Source organism: Protomyctophum parallelum (assembly GCF_964188405.1).
Source record: "Protomyctophum parallelum genome assembly, chromosome: 21".
Lineage (NCBI taxonomy): Eukaryota > Metazoa > Chordata > Actinopteri > Myctophiformes > Myctophidae > Protomyctophum > Protomyctophum parallelum.
The window spans coordinates 33,238,457-33,256,614 of NC_139713.1; the positions used below are offsets into that span (position 1 = coordinate 33,238,457).

Consider the following 18,158-nt stretch of genomic DNA (forward strand, 5'->3'; position numbering starts at 1 on the left):
ATCTTCTCACAGTGCGTGTCAACCACATAGCCGACACTTCTCAGCTTCAATGATGATTTTCATACCAATCATTGCATAGAAGCATCATGGTTTTGTTATGCGTACACACCCATGGTACTGTGCCAAGAGAACTCACAAATCAAACGCACGTACAGTACACGCAGTCAAGTTGTCTACAGTCTACCGATGTTAACCATCTGAAACCCTCACCCTAACCTCCCACGGGGAAGCACACCTAAACCTAACCTAAGAGTCTGTTTAATTATTTAATAATTTAGTTTTATGAAGGTTTACATTTTATACTGTGAATGAATTGCACTAGCAAAGTGTAACATGCAGTGAGGACGGAACGTTTGTTCTACCCCATTGGTTCTCTGGGGTCCTAATATAAGGAGTGTTCTACCCCATTGGTTCTCTGGGGTCCTAATATAAGGAGTCTTCTACCCCATTGGTTCTCTGGGGTCCAAATATAAGGAGTGTTCTACCCCATTGGTTCTCTGGGGTCCTATAAGGAGTGCCGTAACAGAGGCCTGTCATGTCAGCTGTCACTCAACTCAATGAAGGCGTGTTTTGGGCTGTAAAACAATCTGCCCATTTTGATTTATTTAGTTTTTCTTGCAAATATTTGATGCTGCTGCTTTAGATTCTACCAGCATATAAACACAGCAGAGGCCCTTCCAGGGACCCCTGGGTGCCACAGGCACACAGTTTCATTCGACTATGAATGGGCCTTTTGCGCTATGACACAGTACGTGCCCTCTTGCCCTTATATGCTCCAAAGGCTAACTGAGCTGACAGTCCTGGTCCACCTAAATGCTCCGGGGTATGCCCTATAGGTATACCAGGGTCAACTCACATAAGTTACCCGAACCTAAAAGTCTATGTACGTGACCTGCCTCGTCTAGAGGCGACACCCAGGACTACGTGAGTCATAGCAAGCTCTGCCACGTCCAGGTTATAGAATCTTGCAAAAAGTTGACGGAGATGACCAACTTGCAACCGTACACACAATATGGTTCAAGAGTTATAAGCCAAAACGTAAAGTGGGCTGTTATAGCGCCACCATGAGGCCGACCGATATAATTATAAGTTAATTAATTTGAGTAATTATTATGAACCTATTATTATGACGAGACAAGACAAGCTGTCAGCCAATTTCATTGGGAAAAAAATGCTGTCTGTATTACACTATACACTATTATACTTATTACACTATTACACTATTATACTTATTACACTATTACATTTATTACACTTGCACTTATCGGATTGAGGGAACATAGGGCTGAGGGAACATAGGGTCTGTTTTGGAATGGGGGAACATAGGGCTGAGGGAACATAGGGCTGAGGGAACATAGGGTCTGTTTTGGAATGGGAGAACATAGGGCTGAGGGAACATAGGGCTGAGGGAACATAGGCATGACCCCATAAGAAGAACAAAAAACAAAACACTGCTTCCTTCAGATAGGAAGGCACGACATGAAAGAATGGAAAAAAAGGAGAGCCCCAGACAGAGCGGGGGGAGGGTGGGTCGGGGGGACGGCGACTTATTAGTCCATGAGTTCATATGTACAGTATATGTGAGAGTTAGCCCGGAGAGTTCTTCTGGAATGTATGCCAGGTCAGTTATCTCAGTCTGCGGGTGGGAGATGCGATAGCATAGCAACAAGTTGCTATGGAGACGTCCTTGATCGTGGCCTTAGTCCACTCCAGAGTCACAACAACAGGTGTGCGTGAAGAGGGAGGGAGGGAGAGAAAAGAAAAGTGCGACCGCCTTGGTTGAGAGCAAGCAGAGGATGGAGGCGGTATCATTCACTGTGTGTCCTTCTCCCTCAGGTGTCTGAAAGCAGGGCTGTTGATGGACAGTGTCATCGTTGAAGCTTTTCTTGCCAGTCTCTCCAACCGCCTCTACATCTACCAGGAAAACGACAAGTAAGCAAAGCATGGGTACTGTCTCTAAAGTACCGTTTTTGTCTGTGCTTGCCTACTGTGCAATGTGGAATTGAAATGGAATTGTAATATTTATCGTGGATGTCGAGCAGAATCAAAATCCAAAACTGTTACGTTACAGGAAAAAAACAGTGGATCCAATGCAGTTATATATTATTGAGTCACAAGCTCTTGTTAATACTCTTCATTGGTTACATATTTATGAAACTCACAGACACGCATAACCACTTTCATTTTTCAAAATGCTATAGCAAAAATTGCTGACCTACAAGTATATACATACAAGTAGCTATTTTTTCGCTTGTTGTGAAATTAAGTTGCATCATGGAGACACGAGCAACGTCTGTTCTGTTCAGCCTGTTCTGCTGTCTGTGTCCTTTGTTGTAGGGACGCCCATCTGATTCCAGACCACACCATCAGAGCTCTGGGCCACATCGCCGTGTCTCTGAGGGACACTCCCCGGGTCATGGAACCCATCCTGCAGATCCTCCAGCAGAAGTTCTGCCAGCCTCCGTCCCAGCTGGACGTCCTCATCGTTGACCAGCTGGGCTGCATGGTCATCACAGGCAATGTCAGTATATAATATTCACTACTTTCCTATAGCCTCGGTACCCAGATCTACAAGCTCACAGCGTGTCACATCTCTCACTGTGTTTCCAGCAATACATCTACCAGGAGGTGTGGAACCTGTTCCAGCAGATCAGTGTGAAGGCCAGCTCCATGGTCTACTCTAACAAAGACTACAAAGACCATGGATACAGGTGATGTCCTCCCACTCTATGGTTCTTATCATACTTATGGTTATAGTAGTGTTGGCCAGCTCCATGGTCTACTGTACCAAAGACCGTGAATACAGGTGAGAGCTTCTTATCATCTACCTAGAATTTTGCAAATCACCAAATCGGTCTGTTCTGCCCGGCTCTCCTTGGTGGCTGGAGCAATTGCTCTGAATTTGCTCACGGGTCGGGCATTGACCATTAGCATATATGCGCCCAATTGCGAAGCCCGTTTTTCAAATTGATAGCAGCTGAACATGTGCACTCATGTGGTGTTGACCTTGCTGTCTCTCTGTTGTCCTGGTCTATCAGACACTGCTCGCTGGCTGTGATCAACGCCCTGGCCAACATCGCAGCCAACCTGCAGGCCGAGCACATGGTGGACGAGCTGCTGGTCAACCTTCTGGAGCTGTTTGTCCAGCTGGGACTGGAGGGCAAGAGAGCCAGTGAGAGAGCGTCCGACAAGGGTCCGGCACTGAAGGTACTCGAATGCAGCACCTCTCAACCTAAAGTCTCAAGCCAAACAAGCTGCAAATCTGCCATCTACGTTCATAAACGTAGCTAGGCTAACGGTACCTACTGGTGTTATCTACGCGTATGTTCGTAGACAACCATATACTCAATATATGAAAGCGCTGACCGTTTATTTACCTTTTAGCATTGCTCCGGTTAATATGGAGAGCCTCCGTCCCCACCGTCTATGGAATTTTTTTAATTCAGCTCCGTTGAGCCTCCTTTATAACAGGATTTTCAAGGAACTGGTGTGGTTTGGGCTTTGTGAGTGTTGTGAGCTTGTAGATCTGCCATTTAAAAAAAGAAACTTTCTTATATCATTTGACAATTTGGCCAATGTTTGACCAGTATTTATAGTTTGTTCATAACCTTTGATGCAGTAATCTTTTATGAGTTATTAAATATGTCTTAAAAGTCCTTAAATTGTCACTTCATTGTCATGTGGGGACACCCCCCCCCCCCCCCCTTACAATTAGGACTGTGACTGTAATTAATTAGTCGAAATTAATCACATTTTAATCGCATATTAATATTTCTTGTATGGTATTTCTCCATTTTCTAGGCATCAAGCAGTGCTGGGAACCTGGGCGTGTTAATTCCAGTTATTGCTGTAGTAAGTACTTGACCTTCTTTGAATAGTTTTGACCTGCTGCTCATAACGGCTTCCTGATATGTTTCATCTTGGAAACCACTTAACCGATAAGCACCACATTTCTTGTGCCTCTTTATTGCGTATAAATCAAGCTGAACTCTTCTGTGTGTGTCTTGGTAGCTCACTAAGAGGCTGCCGGTCATCAAAGAAGCAAAGCCACGTCTGCAGAAGCTGTTCAGGGACTTCTGGCTCTACTCGGTGGTCATGGGCTTTGCCGTGGAGGGATCAGGTGGACAAGCATTTATTTTGTTCAACTAAATTTATCATTCAGTTGTCGCTTCAGTGCATTGATTGATTACTTTATTGGTCAGAAGTGCAAACCACAGGTGGTGGTACAGTAAGACATTAAAGCTAAGAGAATAACACAAAAAAGCCCTGTGTACTAGTTGTTTCCATTGTGGTCTTATGTTGTTAAATTCATCAACATGATGAATTAACACAATAATACATGTCATCAACAAATACAATCACTAGCCTATTATGTACAAAAAGAGACATTTAGTACATTTACCTCCCCTGTGGTCTCCTGATAGATGTTTTTCAGGACAATTTTGAAAGACACCATGTTGAGTCCATCCACTGAAATATTAGCCCTTGTGTTTTTAATTGGACAACATATCGGGCTCATTTACAAAATAATTTCACACATAATCATCCTGATAATGTGTGTTTTTTTTTAATCTTAACCCTTTCAGGTCTGTGGCCAGAGGAGTGGTATGAGGGAGTATGTGAGATAGCGACTAAATCTCCGCTCCTGACCTTTCCCAGTGGAGAGCCCCTCCGCTCTGAGCTGCAATACAACTCCGCCCTGAAGAACGACACCGTCACTGCGGTGAGGAAGGGAGCCAGACAGGGGGCAGGCCTCATCACCACGCTGGCTTGCGCTGGACATTTTTTGCCACAGTCTTTTAGGGCTAGCCTAGCTCTTTATGTGTTTAATGGTGTGGTTTAATGGTTCGTCATTGTCTTTCAGGCCGAGTTGAATGACCTGCGCAGTACCATTATAAACCTGCTGGACCCTCCTCCTGAAGCCAGCGCTCTGGTCAACAAGCTGGACTTCGCCATGTCCACCTATTTACTATCAGTGTACAGGCTGGAGTACATGAGGTATATGAAGATACTTACTATCAGTGTATAGACTGGAGTACATGAGGTATATGAAGATACTTACTATCAGTGTATAGACTGGAGTACATGAGGTATATGAAGATACTTACTATCAGTGTATAGACTGGAGTACATGAGGTATATGAAGATACTTACTATCAGTGTATAGACTGGAGTACATGAGGTATATGAAGATACTTACTATCAGTGTATAGACTGGAGTACATGAGGTATATGAAGATACTTACTATCAGTGTATAGACTGGAGTACATGAGGTACATGAAGATACTTACTATCAGTGTATAGACTGGAGTACATGAGGTACATGAAGATACTTACTATCAGTGTATAGACTGGAGTACATGAGGTACATGAAGATACTTACTATCAGTATACAGGCTGGAGTACATGAGGTATAAGAAGATACTTACTATCAGTGTATAGACTGGAGTACATGAGGTACAAACCAAGACAGTATCCACTTTCTGGTCAGCGGTAACCAGATTTATTTTCTTTGTTCTTATCTCTTAGGATGCTTCGTTGTTTGGATTCCGACCGTTTCCAGGTCATGTTCCGCTACTTTGAGGACAGGGCTATACAGAAGGACAAGTCTGGTAAGAGTTTGCTTGATTATTTAATTTAAGACGTTATTTGCAGTCTGCAAAAAGTACACGGGTACAGTTATACAATACAATAATGCTAAAAGGATAACACAAAAAGCCCTGAGGGCTTAATTGTTTGCATTGTGGTCCTGTGTAATCAATGAATCAACACGTATAAAGACATAATGGGGCATAGCAGTGGCCGTGACCATTTTCTGGTTCCATCCTTCCAGACCTCATTCATTTTTCATTTCCAAATATATTTATATCAATTATTTTAAGCCTAGAATCAAGCCATCCAGTGTCCTGATTATTCATGATAATAAAACGTTTGACTCTGTGAAGAAACAAAACATAAAATAAATTAAGCCACCAAACAGAGGGTATTATAGTATATCATATACCGGTAATTGAATATTCAAAGTTACTGTTGTACTTTTACTCGAGTACATTTTGAATATTTTAGACTTTTACTTGTCACAGTGTATTTCTATATTGCAGTATTGATACTTTTACTTAAGTACAAATTGTGAGTACGTACTTTATCCCGCTACATTTTTCCTTGAAACGATTGACCTCTTCTCTGCAGGTATGATGCAGTGTGTCATCGCAGTCGGCGATAAGGTCTTTGAGATCTTCCTGCACATGATGGCTGATAAAGTGAGGGGGATGCACATTAACCCATTTAGACCTGAGGACGCATCTGTGTCACCTTATAGCTTTGAACCACTTTAACCATTATTTTAAACTTCAGCTGTTGAAAAATAGCAGATCTGCAAGCTCATAGCACGGCACAGAGTACGATATTGTAGATCTGCTATTTTTGAAAAATCGTGAAAATGTGTGCAAATCTTTGAATATGTATATTCTTTCACAGTGAACGTTTTTTTTAATACTGTTTTTATTAGCCATTTTGTATATGACATAACAAGAATATCATTGACAGATAATGAGTAATTAAGTGATATAAAATGAAAAAAATAAATAGTGACAGGTAGTGTAAATGTTCCAAATACAATATATAATAAAAAAGGTATATAAATGTGATAAACAAGAAAAAACTAAAAACAGTTACTGTGAACGTTTTTAACTCCAATATTTACTTCTGGGGTTGTCCCTAGAGCAACATATTTTCAGATGGCGGTCCGTGGCCAAATTCAGATAATTATGTGGGTCCTTGACATGAAATAGTTTGAGCCACCTGTGCACCACTGATACGTTTTTCAGAAAACTGTCATGATTTAGAAGACATTAGAATCTGGTCTTAATGGCTTAATAACACATAGCCTTTGTATCAACCAAAGGTATGGCTCCCCCATATCTTACAAGTATGATTGAACCCTACAAACCCTCCCGCGCACTCAGATCAGCCAACGCAGGGAAACTGGAAGTACCCTCACTAAAAACGCCGGGCCAACGCTCCACACGTCCCAAACTCTTCTCCCTTCTGGCTCCAAAACTGTGGAATGCACTTCCCATTGCAGTCAGAACTGCAGCATCACTCCCAATCTTCCGCCGTAGCCTGAAAACCCACCTTTTCAGACTCCATCATGGCCCATAGCACTTACCCTAACCCCTTAGATAGCATTTCTGTTGGCTTAGATAGCATTTGACACAGACTTATAGCATGTTATGTAGACAGCACTATAATTGTATTGTATATAGTTATAGCACGCCATAGTACATATGTATAGCATAGTAGTAAATATGTATAGTTTATATGTATAGTGTATGTATAGTTTCATTATATAGATATTCCACTGTTACTTTCTTAGCTTACGCATGTTTCATGATATTGATAAATGCTTTTATGTGATGTATTCCCATGCTTTTGTTCTTGCTTAAATGTAAGTCGCTCTGGATTAAGAGCGTCTGCTAAATGCCTAAATTGTAAATTGTAAATTGTATCATCATGTGTTCTGATTTTGATGCCCATAATAAGAAGCAATGTCAAAAATTAATATAATGCAAACTTCTTTTTCCCTTTTTTTTTCTTTTTCTTTTTTTACAGCCAAAGACCAAGGCCCATGAGGAGGAGTTGGAACGCCATGCACAGTTCCTGCTGGTCAACTTCAACCACATTCATAAGAGGATCCGCAGAGTGGCCGACAAATATCTTTCTGGACTGGCTGAAACGTGAGAGTTGCAATTTACACCCAAATCTCGCTGAAATCACATACCAGTTTTCAATAATAATATTATTGAAAACTTTCAATGTAGTAATGTCTAAAAGAGAGTTTTTTGCAATAGAAACTGCAAAGCAAAATACTCTTTGCAACGACACTTTGAATATATTGGAAATAATCATAAATGTGGAATCTTGTAATCATTAGTAATAACAGTGTATTTTTTTAATATTCCCAGTTTCCCTCATCTGTTGTGGAGCGGTCGTGTGTTGAGGACTATGCTGGACATACTGCAGACACTCTCCCTCTCCCTCAGTGCTGTAAGTGCTTTAAAACCATTCTCTGCTTCAATTATCCACTTAATAAAACCCTATTTTATACTTAGTCATACGATGGCGTTGCATGAAAATGGCCAATCTCGCTCTGGTGGCGCAGAAGTGTCTGCCCACCATGAGGAGGTCGCGGGTTCAAATCCATCATGGTGCATCAGGCTTTGTCGAGCTTCAACGGACACGAACACTCGGGGGAGGGAAGCCGGTTGGCGTGTGACAGCGGCGTCAACTCCGCGGGTGCTCAGGCGCAGAAGCACCCACAGGCAAAATAATAAGCGGCGCCAATATCAATATGCAGTATATGCACCCACTGTCCTGACTGAAATGTCCCTTCCCCAGTGGACATGTTGTCATGCACGTAGTCACATACCTTTGGCTTTACGGGGGGTTGGGGTGCAGGAATTGGACATGGATGTTATAGCCAACGAGTGGGGGAGGGGGGGGCTGCACCCACCGCCGTTATAGGAACCTGACGCCTCTGGTGTGTGACAACACACAGAAATGTTAGTTAATGAAGCTTTGAGCTTGTAGATATTTTCACCTTTTAGCATATAGACCTTTTTGCGTTCATGTGGTAATCTACTTGTCCCTGTAACAGTGGATCGATTGTCAACGTGATGCTATTGATTGTACATATTGCAGGACATTCACAAAGACCAGCCTTATTATGACATTCCAGACACGCCCTACAGAGTGACCGTCCCTGACACGTACGAGGCCAGAGAGGTAGGAACAGCTGTTCAACATTAATGTTGAAAATCTATATTTCAGATGACTAAATAGATCTAAAACTAAATGGTGTTATTCTAGACTAAGACTAAATCAGAATTTGCTGTCAAAATTAACTGCATTTATTACTGGATTGTGCTGAATTGAACGCGACTGCTGTTCCATTTTTACCTGTGCAATTAATGTAACCAATAATACTGTGTGATTTCAGAGCATAGTGAAGGATTTTGCTGCTCGGTGTGGTGAGATCCTGAAAGAGGCCATGAAATGGGCACCGTCTGTCACCAAGTCTCACCTGCAGGTAATCCATCTACTGGCCTGTTCGCTACTTGCTATCGGGTATTGGTGCAAGGCTAGAGAGAGAGACAGAGTAAATAAAAAGGAGGTAAATGTCCTCCTTTTTAATGAGATTCCTGACTTCGTAGTGGCTATCTTCTGTATGATGCTTTGATCTGTCAGAGCAATGGTTCACAAACGTATAGATTTCAAGGTCTCTCCTAATTCCTCTGACTGTGTACACATGGAACCAAACGGACGCTAATGGGTCCATTTGGTTCCATTTGTACAAAGTCAGAGTTACAGACTTGCAATTTGGACACCGCTGAAGCAGTGGTTTTTAACACTTTTCATTATTTGTTCAGCATTTGAGCCACGGACCGCCATGAGATTTAGCCTCACACGCAAAACTAAAGAATATTTTGTTATCATTGGATAAGATTTTGTCCACAATTCTATGCTGTACTGAAACGTTGATCAAAATTTCTTCAAGTAATGCAGATGTTTAACAAAACAGAGCGTAAAATAAAACCAAAGTTAAAGATCTATAAGGGTCCATTTGGTTACCAACTTTCCATCATTTAGCTGGGGATCACCTGGAACCCCCTCAAGGACCACTGGTGGTCCCGAGACCATTGATTGAAAACCACTGCCCAGACAGAACCTGTGTGACAGAGCATTGACCTACAAGTATAAAGTTCAATCAATTTGATCGTACTCATATTGGTCCCTGATCACTTTGGTAATAACAACTGTAATTTCACATTACGGCCTAAAGTTGTTGTTCTAACCGTTTGTGTGTTCGTCGTTTTCAGGAGTATCTGAACAAGCATCAGAACTGGGTTTCGGGTCTGTCTCAACACACAGGGCTGGCCATGGCCACGGAGAGCATTCTTCACTTTGCTGGCTACAACAGACAGAGCACCACACTAGGGGTGGGTCATCCTTTACACCGAAGCTCGTTCACTTCATTTAGCTTTTGTTTATTGAAAAATTAAATACTGTAATATCTGCAGCAGAAAGTCATTGGTGTCGAGGGCAAGAACATTAATACATTTTTAACCTAAAATATACCCCAAGGGCAACAATATGAATACTGATGTATATTTCGATAGCATATTCCTTAACACATGTCATAATTGTACACATAATACGGTCTGTGTGAACTCTTATCTACTGTATGGTTAGTGTCAGCTGTTAGTTTAATCAGTTAAACCACTCCAATTTGATGAGGTTATCTATATAGAACAGTGAACTGCATACAGTGTTTGTTACAGCTAGTTCCTGTCACCCCAGGGGGGTGAAGACGGCCTTATCTCACATGTAAATAATAGTTACATTGCAACAGCTGTGAGGGTGGGTTTTGGGGAACTGTGAAAGCCACTCCTTTTTAACCTAAAGTGTAAATTGTGTTTAATCAGTTAAACCGTTGATAATACTTTCTGCCTATTTCATTACTCAGTTTCATATTCCGTTTGTTTAAGATTGAACTATAAAGTTATTTGAATGTAGGACATTATTGAGCTACTCATTATTTGTGAGTATATAGCCTATTTGAGTTAAGGCCTATTCATAGTCTGGATTTTCGGTGGTGAGGTGACCACCGCTCCGGTGGTGAGCTGACCACCGGAGCTGAAATAACGTTGAGCGGTGGTGAGTAAAAACAGAGCGAAGGGCTGGAGCGGTGGCGGTGGTTTGCTCTTCACCGCGGCGCGTGACGTCATGTTGTAGTTCGGTGGTCACCTAACCACCGAAAATCCAGACTATGTATGAGCCTTTAGTCTTAGAAGTAAGATTCAGTTAACATGTGGTTTATCTTTTAATTGGTAAAGTTTACTGTGACTCAGGAACAGTTAAAATGTATTCCTCTGACATTTCATTCTTATAGTTACTGGTGTTAAATAAGGTTCGGTAATACTTCAGATATAGTATAGATGTTTAATTATTCCTATTGGTATAAACCGTATATAGTTAGTATGAGACATGCAGCTACAGGCCATGTCCCGCCTATCTTTCACAGGCAGATCCTGTGAATACAACGTTTTGATTGGCTAACACAAGCAGAGGTCGTCTGTTTGTATCCGGAGGAGGGACTCTTTGACTTTCTAAAGTTTCTGTAGTATAAAGGCAATACGTTTTTGTCTATACGATGTGACAGACAGATACAAATTGATTTGAGTGGACTTTGTCGTGTGTGTCTCCATTTTCTTGTGGGCCGTTGTTCCCACGTTGCCTTGTAAATTGAGTGTGTTTGTACCAATAAAACTGTGATACAACATTGGGATTGAAAAGGAACTTCTCTGTCTGGTTCATTGAGGGGGTCGCCTCACCTGACTTCTGTACGCACAGAGCGCCGTGATCCAGATACATCAATACATTTTTAATCTCAAATATATTAACAATTCTTATCAAACCTTCTAAATGCGTTTGTATCCGCAGACCACCCAGTTGATGGAGAGACCAGCCTGTGTGAAGAAGGACTACTCCAACTTTATGGCTTCCCTCAACCTCAGGAACAGATATGCCGGAGAGGTGAGCCCGCCCACCCAATCACACCACCGAAGCTCTACTGAATGAAGCTATCGCTAAGCCAAAACTTGATGCAAAGATAAACGATTTTGACTCGAAGGCTTTCAGCTTTCAGGAAGAAATCAAAAATACACAGGGAAGACATACTGTATATTATATTACACACAGGCGTCTATTAGGGCTTTCAGCAACCAGTCGACTATTCAACTAGTCGACTAGTAAAACCACTAGTTGACCTCGTTGGTACTACCGTAGTTGACTAGTTGACTAGGCAACTTGTATAAATCACTAGAAGTGAAAGCCCTAGTGTCTATTAGAGTAATGTTAACTCCATAGATAAATACAAAACAGAAAAAGTACAAAGATCACGGCACTAAGTGCTGCTTGACTCATTCCTGCTCATATTTCCATCCTCTTGTTTCTAGGTGTCGGGCATGATCAATTTCTCTCAGGCGGTGCGAGGCCACTCGGACCTGAGCCGGCTGTTGATCAAACAGATGGGCGAGGCCCTGGACGGTGGACACCCCGAGACCTTCACCGAGGCCATGTTCAAACTGGCTGCCCTGCTCATCAGCACCAAAGGTCCGTTCGTCCGTGGTTGTCTCCGTCATCCGTGCGCTTTAACCACATGAACCCTGGCGTTTCTGTTCTTGGCCGACATTCGCGAGAAAATATCAGATCTACAGTACAAGCTCACAAGGGTTTGTGAGGAGGGTAGGAGATGGAGTGGAGGCGGTGCAGTGGTAAAGCAGTGGGAAACGACTCAATTGGGTGCAAAAATGAGGTGAAAAATAATTGGCTACTCTAAATTGAAAGAAAGATCAATTGTAATTAGGTTTTTAGGTGTTTATTATCATCATATTGCCTTTGCTAACCATTAATAAAAACACAGCAACAACTGTCTCCCAGCCATTGTGTGTAGTATGTCATTATATCACAGCTAAGGGGGTCGTTGATCAATGATCCTTAGCTGTATCGCATTATACCATGGCTTGGAGAAGTTATTGTGTAAATATACTAAACTTTAATAAGAATGATCTTGTTTGTTCCATTTACCTGACCCGTCCTCTTTCTCTTGTTTGCCGTGTAGAATGTGACCCTCAGCTCCTGCACCATCTGTGCTGGTCTCCTCTGAGGATGTTCACGGAGAATGGCATGGAGACGGCCATCGCCTGCTGGGAATGGCTGCTGGCTGCACGCACCGGAGTGGAAGTCCCTGTACGTACCATTGTTCATTTTGCCAACTAGAACCACGACGGAAAATGTTCGTCAACTTACTACCTTTATTCACTGACGGAAACTAAATCAAATCTAAGCTATGATGACTTAACCCATTCTGACCTGACATCAGATTCATACGAGGTTTCCACTGGACGCACACTGGTCTGATTAACCCATTCTGACCTGAGATCAGATTAAAAAAATGTCAGTCGTTCTTCGATTCTTCAAAAATAGCAGACCTACAAGCTCGTAGCGCGCCACTCGGTGGCGCGCTATGAGCTTGTAGATCTGCTATTTTTCAATAGCTAAAGCATAACCTGATGCTAACACCAAAATGGGTCCCCTTCAGAATGGGTTAAACTAAGACTACATATACTGGCAATTTCTTCAACAAATAAAAACTAGACGGAAATGTTAGGGAGGGATTAGTGGAGAAGAGATCCAGCAGAACTAAAAGGCATGTCGTTTTACGCTTGGTTGCATGCTGAAAATAGATCTACAAGCTCAGTAAGTGTAAGACGCGCTGTAAGTAACACTAAAACATTTCCGGTGAGTAAAGCTAAATACAATTCTACTCAAATGACTATGACTGAATCAAAATTTGCTGTCAAAATCAACAAGCTGTACACAGACCCCACACACACACCAGCGTCTATCAGACATCCTCTCTCGGCCTCTGTTTGCAGTTCATGCGGGAGATGGCGGGGGCGTGGCAGATGACCGTGGAGCTGAAGATGGGCCTGTTCTCTGACGCCCAGGTGGAGGCCGACCCTCTGGCCGCCTCGGAAGAGAGTCAGCCGGTCCCCTGCCCTCCAGACGTCACGCCACATTACATCTGGATAGAGGTGTGTGTGTGTGTGTGTGTGTGTGTGTGTGTGTGTGTGTACGTGATGAAATGTTCTTGGTTTACCTATGATCCTAGATAATCTTCCTTTCTTGCTTACTGTAAGTCGCTCTGTATTAAGAGCGTCTGTTAGATGCCTAAATTGTGTGTGTGTGTGTGTGTGAAGCGTTCATTCATGCTTTCCCAAAGTCAGTATTGTACAGTGTGAGATGTTGCTTCTCTTCATCCATCCATCCATCTGTCCAGTTCCTGGTCCAGAGGTTTGAGATAGCCAAGTACTCCAGTGAAGACCAGGTGGAGATCTTCTGCAGTCTGATGCAACGCTCTCTGTCCCTCAGCGTGGGCGGAACTAAGAGCAGCCTCAACCGTCACGTCGCTGCCATTGGACCACGCTTCAGGTCCGCATTTCCAGCTTTCTCATCTGCTACTTTGGATGCTTTTGTGTGGCACTGTCGTATGAAGGTAGGCCGGGCATTGATTTAACGAAAGAACACCACAAGTTAAAATATGGAGAGGAGTGTTTAGCCTTTGCATACACCTGCAAGGTCGTCAAGACCAGGACAAGTGCTACGGCAAGTGCTACGGGCTAAGGTGCAGTCTGGAGAGGCACATTACAGTCTTCCACCGTAGTCTGAGAACTCACAACAGGTTGCTGACCCTGGATTGTGGATATGTTCTGTGAATACAATGTGTTGTACTGTATACCACAGGTTGCTGACCCTGGGTCTGTCTCTGCTGCACTCGGATGTTGTCACCAACACCACCATCAGGAACGTCCTCAGAGAGAAGATCTATTCCACCGCCTTTGATTACTTCAGGTACAAAATGCCAACACAGTCTTAACTATTATTTGTGAAATTAGGCAGACTAAAAAGTAATAAAGAGTAATTATCAGAGCCCTGTTTTCAGTACCAGGTGCTTTGTGCAGGAATAATGGTATTTACTATTTATACTGTTCCTTGTAATGTCCAGGTCAGAGCCTACTGTGTTAGATACAGTAGTACAAGTACAGAAGATCCTTGGTGTGCGTCGATTTTTGTCAATTAAAGCTGATTTATGAGTACAGCGGATGCGTGCCACTATTTTTGCCGTCAGTCCTATGAAGAGTGAAGAGGTTCATAGGGCTTAACCCACCTGGAACGCATCTGTGTCACCTTAGCTTAGCGTTTAACCACTTTAACCATTATTTTAAACTTTAGCTGTTGAAAAATAGCAGATCTACAAGCTCGTAGCGCAGGACTCAAAACTCATTTGTGGAAAAAACATTGAAGACAAAATCTGGTTCTTTATAAAGCAAATGGTTTATTTTATTTGTTTTTCATAATCATAATAAATAAAATGATTTTCATATAACTTCATATCACAATAGGGTACCATAGTAAAAGTGTCTATTGGTATTTCTTATACCAGTAACAATCGGGCTATAGTACCGTAATTTCCGGACTATAAGCTGCACCTTTTTACCCATGATTTGAACCCTGCGGCTTATACAACGGTGCGGCTTATCTATGGAGTTTTACAGCTAACGCAGAGCCATCTAAGGCTCTGAGCTAACGAAACGGCCACTAGGGGGCCACCTGCGGCTTATAGTCCGGTGCGGCTTGTATATGTACATATTTGGGATTTTCCCTAAATTTGGCTGGTGCGGCTTATATTCAGGTGCGCCTTACAGTCCGGAAATTACGGTATATCTCAGTTCCCCTAGCGTTTACATGTCATGTTAGTTAGGGTAGGAACTAACATTACATGCCAATAATGTTGTTAGGGGACATACTGGAAGTTTGAGAACCACGGATATAGAAACATAGGTGAAACCGTCATGATTTAGACGACAACATTTTGTAGAATCTGGTCCTCGGATCTTAATGGGTTACGAGCTTAACGTTTTCTCCTCCTGTCTCTCCAGCGCTGCTCCAAAGTTCCCCACCCAGGGCGACAAGCGGCTGCGCGAGGACATCAGCATGTTGATCCGCTTCTACGCCAGCATCCTGTCCGACAAGAAGTACCTGGCGGCGTGCCAGCTGGTTCCACCCGGTGAGCTTGGTACCACCCCAGCACCGAGCAGCCTCTCTGCCGGGATATTCGGATCGCTTATCGTGTCCAGCACTTCTCCGATATCGCTCCTAAGTAAGCTGAAAGCAGTGGAAACCTGCGGCGCAGTATAGCATGTTTTTTTAAAGCATGTCAAATTTGATGCTGTTCTATCCTCACACGTGTATGCTGTGCTGATTCACCCATCTGTCTCTTCTCTTTCTGTTTCATATCCCGCTGGCCCTCTCACATGCCTGCTCTCACTTCATCTTCACACCTCTCTTTTCTGTCTTTCCCTTGATGGCCCTTTTCCAGATAATATACGTTTAGATCAGTGGATCTCAAACTTTTATTTTTCTTTTTTTGTCGGGTCACCCCTGTAAATGACCTTTTCATCATGTTACTTTATAGAACCTTACATTTATGTCATATTGCGGTACGTAAATAGTAGTTTCCATTACAACAGATTGAAAGTAACGTCATACTTGAAGTATGGAGGGTCTATCTAAGTGGTTAAACTAAATAAATAAAGTCCAAACACCCCTGGACTTGTGTCACGACACCCACTTGAGAACTCCTGGTTTAAATGTATTGATCCCTGTGGGGGAAATTCAGGTGTTGGTAGCAGCAAAAACAATAACGGGACAGGTAATAGTAGAGAGATGAGAATGAGAACAGTGGTGAACTGAACCAGAGGTGTAAAAATTGCAACCTGTTGGCAAAATGCAGCCCACGGAGGGTTACAATGTGGCCCATGACAGGATTTTCACAGAAGTCAAGTCATACTGCCTCTAAAGACGCTGCTTACCCCCCTCCCCCAACTCCCCAGCTGTTCCCGCTGTCCATTAACAACATTTTCTGTAGTGTGTAGAGTAGTAGTAGTCCATGTGGAAATGGTGTTGAGCAGGAGTCGTCGGTAATCCCAGAACTGCAGGCATAAAGGACGTGGTTTTGTGTTGCTCTTGCACTGGGGGACCATGAGTCTGTGGCTGAATTCACCCATCTATTTCTGGTAGCACTTTATAATAAAGATGCACTTTTAAGCATTAAATACTTAATCCAACTTATTCATACTCAAACTCGTGATTTAAGTCGTTAGTTCAATATGGAGTGCCGTGATTTCTTTTTCACCCTAAAACATGATCATGCTATTATTATATAATATATTTCAAAAAGGTTTGTTAAAATGTCGTTTTTATGTGGACATGCCAACCAGTTCATTAAGTATGCCTGGTTTGCCTGGTGGGTGGTGATCATAGACTGTAAATAAATATGGACAAAGCGTTCCCCGGGTCTAACATGGACGTAAAATGAAGCCTGTTATTCCTGCACTGTAAGTCGCCATCTTTCTAGATCCGTTTGGGCCCAGCTGGCCATTGGCTGGCTCCGTTTTGGCCCAGCTGGCCATTGGCTGGCCCAGACACGAGGCGGGACTTCCCCCCCTTCTTCTCTGTTGGTTTTTATTTTGACTCGAGTGGGAGGGGAATCCCGATCATAGACTGTAACGGTAGCCACGCCCCTCAGAACATGCGCGACTTTATGGTAATTTTTTTAATAAATGGGACCATAATTTTCCAAAAAAAATATTATGACATTAGAAATGAGACTTTAAACTAGTGACTGGAAGCAGAAAGTATTCATGGACTTCTATGGGGCTATGGGTTTTTCTGGGTCCAATGACAGCGCCACAACAGGCCATTATATGAACTTTCAGGAGTTTCAGGCTTCACAAAATATCTGTCTGACTGCCCCCCTGGTGGTGATCCACCTGAACTGAAGCCGCACCCACAGCTGTTGTTGTATGATAAAGGGGGAGGGGTTAGGGGAGGCGATGATATTGTGATGTCACTATCGGATATAACAGTTTTTTTCATTGTCACGTTTGATTGTAAAGGTTTTAGCCTCCATACCAGGAAGAAACCCTAAATACAAAGGGAAGACATCATTGCACATAACAACCATACCAAGGGGTCTAATGAAGTAAGTCACCTCATAAACACCAAAAATCATGGCACCCATCTTTAAGCAAAATCACACCCGTGGACAGGTGTTGAAAACTAGCACTCGTGCTACAGCATACTGTATATAATATTGCACCCAATGAGGATTATGAAAACTATTCGTTTCTGCAAGCAATGCATCTGGTTCGTCCAATGTGATCTAAAGTATGGAGGACTATTTCTATGCCTTATGAAGCATCTATAATTCTACAGTATAAATGAGATGGAAGCAGTGATATGGAACATGTTTAACTAATGCTAGCATATAGCTGAAACATGTACAACTGTTTACTAATGCTTAACGTTACGTATGACTAATGTATTATAAAGTGCTACCCTCTTTCCAACTGTCACACTAATCTCACTGCTTTGCTTTTCACAATTTATTTCTTATTCTTTCCAGGTGTGAGGAACAGCACAAATTTGTCACCTGTATTAAAACGCATGACTTACTGTATTCATCACATCG

General features: G+C 42.6%; 1 protein-coding gene across 2 annotated transcripts in view; it reads left to right on the top strand.

Annotated features, from left to right (window-relative positions):
• Window positions 1-18,158, top strand: part of pi4kaa (phosphatidylinositol 4-kinase, catalytic, alpha a) — a 51,432-nt gene that overhangs the window by 13,693 nt on the left and 19,581 nt on the right. Inside the window, exons 15-36 of one of the 2 annotated variants that reach the window (XM_083793869.1) lie at window positions 1,837-1,932; window positions 2,338-2,521; window positions 2,611-2,711; window positions 3,039-3,207; window positions 3,802-3,852; window positions 4,012-4,120; window positions 4,587-4,723; window positions 4,865-4,998; window positions 5,531-5,613; window positions 6,191-6,261; window positions 7,613-7,737; window positions 7,966-8,047; window positions 8,702-8,785; window positions 9,000-9,089; window positions 9,880-9,999; window positions 11,504-11,596; window positions 12,019-12,175; window positions 12,684-12,811; window positions 13,501-13,659; window positions 13,905-14,056; window positions 14,369-14,476; window positions 15,565-15,785. In XM_083793869.1, coding sequence (XP_083649995.1) covers window positions 1,837-1,932; window positions 2,338-2,521; window positions 2,611-2,711; window positions 3,039-3,207; window positions 3,802-3,852; window positions 4,012-4,120; window positions 4,587-4,723; window positions 4,865-4,998; window positions 5,531-5,613; window positions 6,191-6,261; window positions 7,613-7,737; window positions 7,966-8,047; window positions 8,702-8,785; window positions 9,000-9,089; window positions 9,880-9,999; window positions 11,504-11,596; window positions 12,019-12,175; window positions 12,684-12,811; window positions 13,501-13,659; window positions 13,905-14,056; window positions 14,369-14,476; window positions 15,565-15,785 — 2,654 coding nt within the window. The remainder of the gene's footprint in view (window positions 1-1,836; window positions 1,933-2,337; window positions 2,522-2,610; window positions 2,712-3,038; window positions 3,208-3,801; window positions 3,853-4,011; window positions 4,121-4,586; window positions 4,724-4,864; window positions 4,999-5,530; window positions 5,614-6,190; window positions 6,262-7,612; window positions 7,738-7,965; window positions 8,048-8,701; window positions 8,786-8,999; window positions 9,090-9,879; window positions 10,000-11,503; window positions 11,597-12,018; window positions 12,176-12,683; window positions 12,812-13,500; window positions 13,660-13,904; window positions 14,057-14,368; window positions 14,477-15,564; window positions 15,786-18,158) is intronic. The other variant, XM_083793870.1, reaches the window with a different exon arrangement.